The 5000-nt window shown below is 47.2% G+C and overlaps 1 protein-coding gene across 2 annotated transcripts in view; it reads right to left on the reverse strand.

Annotated features, from left to right (window-relative positions):
* Positions 1-5000, reverse strand: part of zgc:136908 (Transitional endoplasmic reticulum ATPase) — a 31126-nt gene that overhangs the window by 16281 nt on the left and 9845 nt on the right. For both annotated transcript variants that reach the window (XM_063204448.1, XM_063204456.1), the window contains 6 exons: positions 4639-4741; positions 4157-4290; positions 2867-3002; positions 1843-1955; positions 935-1099; positions 201-323 (listed from right to left, as the gene is read on the reverse strand). In XM_063204448.1, the coding sequence (XP_063060518.1) occupies positions 201-323; positions 935-1099; positions 1843-1955; positions 2867-3002; positions 4157-4290; positions 4639-4741 (774 nt within the window). The remainder of the gene's footprint in view (positions 1-200; positions 324-934; positions 1100-1842; positions 1956-2866; positions 3003-4156; positions 4291-4638; positions 4742-5000) is intronic.

Consider the following 5000-nt stretch of genomic DNA (forward strand, 5'->3'; position numbering starts at 1 on the left):
ACTCCTTCGAGCACTCAAAGCACTTTACATTGTATGCCTCACATTTACTCATTCACACACCAGTGGCCGTGGCTGCCACGCGGGTACCACCCTGCCACCAGGAGCAACTTGGGGAGTATCTTGCTCAAGGACACAATGACTAGGTCAGGCAGAGCGGGGCTCTAACCTGAACGGCTCCTCCATATGGACAAGTGTCTGACCTGCACCAGTTCCTGTAGCTCTGTCTTGACCTGGTCCAGGCCCCCGATGTCCTCCCAGTTGACCTGGGGCACCTCCGCCACCGTCTCCCTCAGAGCAGAGGGGTTACTCTGGCTCAGGGCCCACTGGGGGGAGAGACAGACAGACAGACAGACAGACAGACTTACTACTTTAGGTATAGACATAGACAGTACACATAGAGCACACAGTAGTACAAAGTAGTAGCATTGTGAAATATATTAATAAATAATTAAGTCTGTAATTTTCTCATGTGCCTATATTTACATTGGTCTAGTATGACATTCTGAAAATTAGAGAGAGATGGAGAGAGAGAGAAATTAACCATACAGAGATTAAAAAATCAAGGCAGAGGGGTTACTGTCACTCATGCTTTCTTGTGCAATGCCAGTTTGTTGCTTGTTGCAGCCTGTAGTATGTATTGTTTTGAAAATGTTGAAAATATCCTGGTCTTTACCGCATTGAGCAAGTCCCATATGTGTGTGACATCTGATCTGGAGTTGAGCAGATAATCTATCAGTGGCTAGATCTATCAGTGTGTGTGTCCATGTGTGTGTGTGTGTGTGTGTGTGTGTGTGTGTGTGTGTGTGTGTGTGTGTGTGTGTGTGTGTGTGTGTGTGTGTGTGTGTGTGCGTGTGTGGGCGTGCGTGTGTGTCCATGTGTGTGTGTGTGTGTGTGTGTGTCCGTGCGTGTGTGTATGTAGTGTGCAACATCTGACCTGGAAGTCGTCCATGGCTACAGCCAGTGAGTTGAGCAGGTCTGCGTCGATGGTGTCGTCCTCCAGGTCTATCAGCGTCATCTTCTTCCGGATGGCCTGCAGAGCCGCCTCAGAGCACAGCGCCGCGACATCGGCTCCCACGTGCCCATGCGTCTCGGTGGCTATCTGGAGGAACACACACACACACAAACGCAAATACACACAGTTACGCCCACGTATCTTCCTGATGGCTTGCAGAGCCACCTCAGAACATAGGGCCGCAAAATCATCAGCACCCACGTGTCCGTGTGTTTCTGTGGATATCTAAAAGAGCAAACACATGCGAGCGCACATACACACGCACGAATGCAAATACACACACACAAATGCAAATACACACAGTTAGGCCTAAGTATCTTCCTGATAGCTTGCAGAGCCACCTCAGAGTGGTTACACCCCGCCATTCCAACGCAACGCCATTCCGACATTTACATTTTATTGCAGGAACCGTTTTTCAAAGATCTCAGACCCTACCTTTAAGGGCATTTGGACCGTGACAAAATGATACCCTGATTCTGTAATTGCGCTGTCACTCTCTTCACTTTCCGCTCCTGTCGCAACATTGCTGCAAATGTCAATAGAGTTAGAACGTTGTTCACGCGCCTCTAAGCTCTTCCAACAATGTTTAAATGACTCGGAATGGCTCGGAATGACAATCGGAATGGCGGTGTGTCAGAATGGCGATTGCCCCACCCCCCTCAGAGCATAGGGCCGCAAGATCATCAGCACCCACGTGTCTCTGTGGATGTTTTGATAATGGACCGTACCCACCCTCTCTCTCTCTCTCTCTCTCTCTCTCTCTCTCTCCTCTCTGCCTTCTCCAGGCGTCCAGTCCCACAGACACACACACACACCTCTCCTCTCCTCACCTTCTCTAGATCCACATCGTCTCCTAGCTTCATGTTCTTGGTGTGAATCTGTAAGATCTCCAGGCGTCCAATCGAGTCAGGGATGCCAATGTCAATCTCACGGTCGAACCTCCCTGACAACAGAGTTTAGTTTACTTTACTGTTAATTTATTTTTGACAGGGATCATGTACGAATTCATTAGTTACAACCAAAAGATGACTTTTGCTAGATTATAGATAAAAGCTCATTTCCATCTGGGCCGGTATAGAGAAAAGTCAAACATTTAAAGGGACACTGTGCAGGAAATGGTCAAAAAAGGTACTGCAACTATGCTGCTCATTGAAACTGGGCTGCCTATTGCCAAATTTGATATTTACATGAAAGTTTACTAAGTAATACACAAATATTTTTAGTATGGTCCAAGTAGAGTCGTTTTTGCAGCTAAAAATGGCTATTTTTGGAAATTCAAAATGGCGGACCATGGAGAAGATCCCCCTTTTCATATATGACAAGTGCTATTTTTCCAGTCATAATGAATACTTAAAATGTGATTGCGGTGGTAAGTATTCATGAAAAAGGTAATATTAGCGAATGGGCAGCATGAATTCTGGAAATAAACTGCTAAAAATCTCACACAGTGTCCCTTTAACAATAGTGTGTGAGTATGGTGGTCTGTTTCAAACTCTGTACTACTGCACTGTGTACTGAGCATGAGAGCCCTTTGCGGCCTCAGAGAGTAGGCAAAATTAGTGGGTGAGGTGTTGTTTTGGTAATGGGTATTGTTCCAAATCACATTCTGTCTGCACACTTAACAGACATTATGTTTTTTGTATGCTGTCTGAGTTTACCAACTCAGCATGCAGAACACTATTCTTTATGTGTGTGTGTGCCAGCGTGTGTGTATGTGCATCTGTGTGTGTGTGTGTGCATCTGTGTGTGTGTGTGTGCGTGCGTGCATGCGTGCGTGAGTGCGTGTGTGCGTGTGCGTGTGCGTGTGTACGTGTGTGTGTGCGTGCATGCGCGTGTGTGTGTGTGTGTGTTCACCAAAGCGTCTCAGGGCAGGGTCCACGCTGTTGGGCCTGTTGGTGGCTGCCATGACGACCACGTGAGCGCGCTGCTTCAGGCCGTCCATCAGGGTCAGCAGCTGGGACACGATACGCCGCTCCACCTCACCATGGGTCTGGACACACACACACACACACACACACACACACACACACACACGCACACGCACACGCACACACACACACACACACACACACACACCCAGAGATACAGATATACTACATTAAATATGGTGAGGAGCTGGGACACGATACGCCGCTCCACCTCACCATGGGTCTGGACACACACACACACACACACACACACACACACACACACACACACACACACACACACACACACACACACACACACACACACACACACACACAGAGATACAGATATACTACATTAAATATGGTGAGGAGCTAAGACACTATATGCCGCTCCACCTCACCATGGGTCTGAACACACACACACATACACGCACACACACACACACAGTAAATATGGTGAGCAGCTGAGACACGATACGTCGCACCTCACCATGGCTCTGCACACACGCACACACACACGTGCACGTTCGCACGCACAAACACACACACACACACACGGTGAGGATTTAAGAGATGATCTACACACAGAGATGGCTAAACAGACAGTCACAGATGTATTTAGTAGATATGACGAATCTCCATCTGCATCTGTTTGTGTGTGAGAGAGTCTGCATGGGTGTTTTGAATGTATATGCTTGTTTATGCATGCGTGTGGATGTATGCTTGCATGCGTGTTTATGTATATCTGGGGTGGGGAACCGTGTCCGGCCCTTGAGGCGGTTTATCCGGCCCCCGATATAATTGTCGTGTTATGCCGCTTCACTCGAAATACTTAGAAATTACATTTTCAATACAATGAAGTTATAGTCAGGGGACCCAGAGAAGGGTTTAAAGGTTGCTGCCTTCAATGTCGGCCTAAAGTGCAGGGGGGGAATCCTGGTTTGTGTTCATGGTACGGCCCTTTGAGGACTTTTACAGCCCTTGGAGAAACTTGAAGTGGCCCCTCGAATGAAAAAGGTTCCCCCCTGGTGTATAATGGGTATTTCTCAAAGTGAAGTGTCCTAGTCTTGCTATATTTGATCAAGGAGTATCCAATAACCAGTTCTAAGTCTAATTAATAATCTGATACTCCTTGGTGAAATCCGGGAAAAATGGGCGTTACTCGTCCTAGCAAGGCTAGGAGGACACCTCACTGTCCACACTCCACTGTATGCCATCTCCTGTGACATCCCACCTTCTCCCTCTTGGGGGCGATGGCGTCCAGCTCGTCGATGAAGATGATGGCGGGAGCGTTCTTCTCCGCCTCCTCGAAGGCCTTACGCAGGTTACTCTCTGACTCACCTGCCAACTTGCTCATGATCTCTGGCCCTGAGAAACAATTGCACAGAGTTTCAACTTCTCTGACTCAAACAAAACACAGACAGAGACACAAGAGTATTTTCTCCAATGATGCATTGACTGAGTGGATCTAGTTATCCTGCTATCTGACTAACCCTTCCACATTAACCTACACAGCCTGAGTATTACTTTCCTTCTTGCCTGCTGTCTGACTACCGTGCCGTTCCGTACCGTATTCAATTATTCTACTGTCTAACTAGCAAGCTGGCAAACCAGAGTCTCACCACTGATTAGGAAGAAGAAGGCTTTTATCTGACTAGAGTGGGTTCCAATTCTACTGCTGTTTGACTAGGGAGATGCCCATAACAAGAACCTCACCATTGATGAGGAAGAAGAAAGCTCCAGTCTCGTTGGCGACGGCGCGAGCCACCAGGGTCTTGCCCGTACCTGGAGGGCCGTACAGAAGGATACCTCTGGGAGGCTGGAGGCAGAGGAGGAAAAAGGTAGATACAGATCAGATTTGTACGAAATTGCGAATTGAATGAATCGAAATTCACAGTAATTCCATAATATGAGCACTAGGTGGTGGTGTTCCATGTACTCTCAATGGGTGGTGAAGATTCAATTCAAAGAATTTCAAGGTAATGTCACCACCAAGTGTTCGTATTATGGCTTATACTTTGAATTTCAATTCGTTCAATTTGGAATTTCCTACAAGCCTGATACAGATATAATATATA

This window comes from Engraulis encrasicolus, chromosome 1 (genome assembly GCF_034702125.1).
Source record: "Engraulis encrasicolus isolate BLACKSEA-1 chromosome 1, IST_EnEncr_1.0, whole genome shotgun sequence".
NCBI classification, from domain to species: Eukaryota; Metazoa; Chordata; class Actinopteri; order Clupeiformes; family Engraulidae; genus Engraulis; species Engraulis encrasicolus.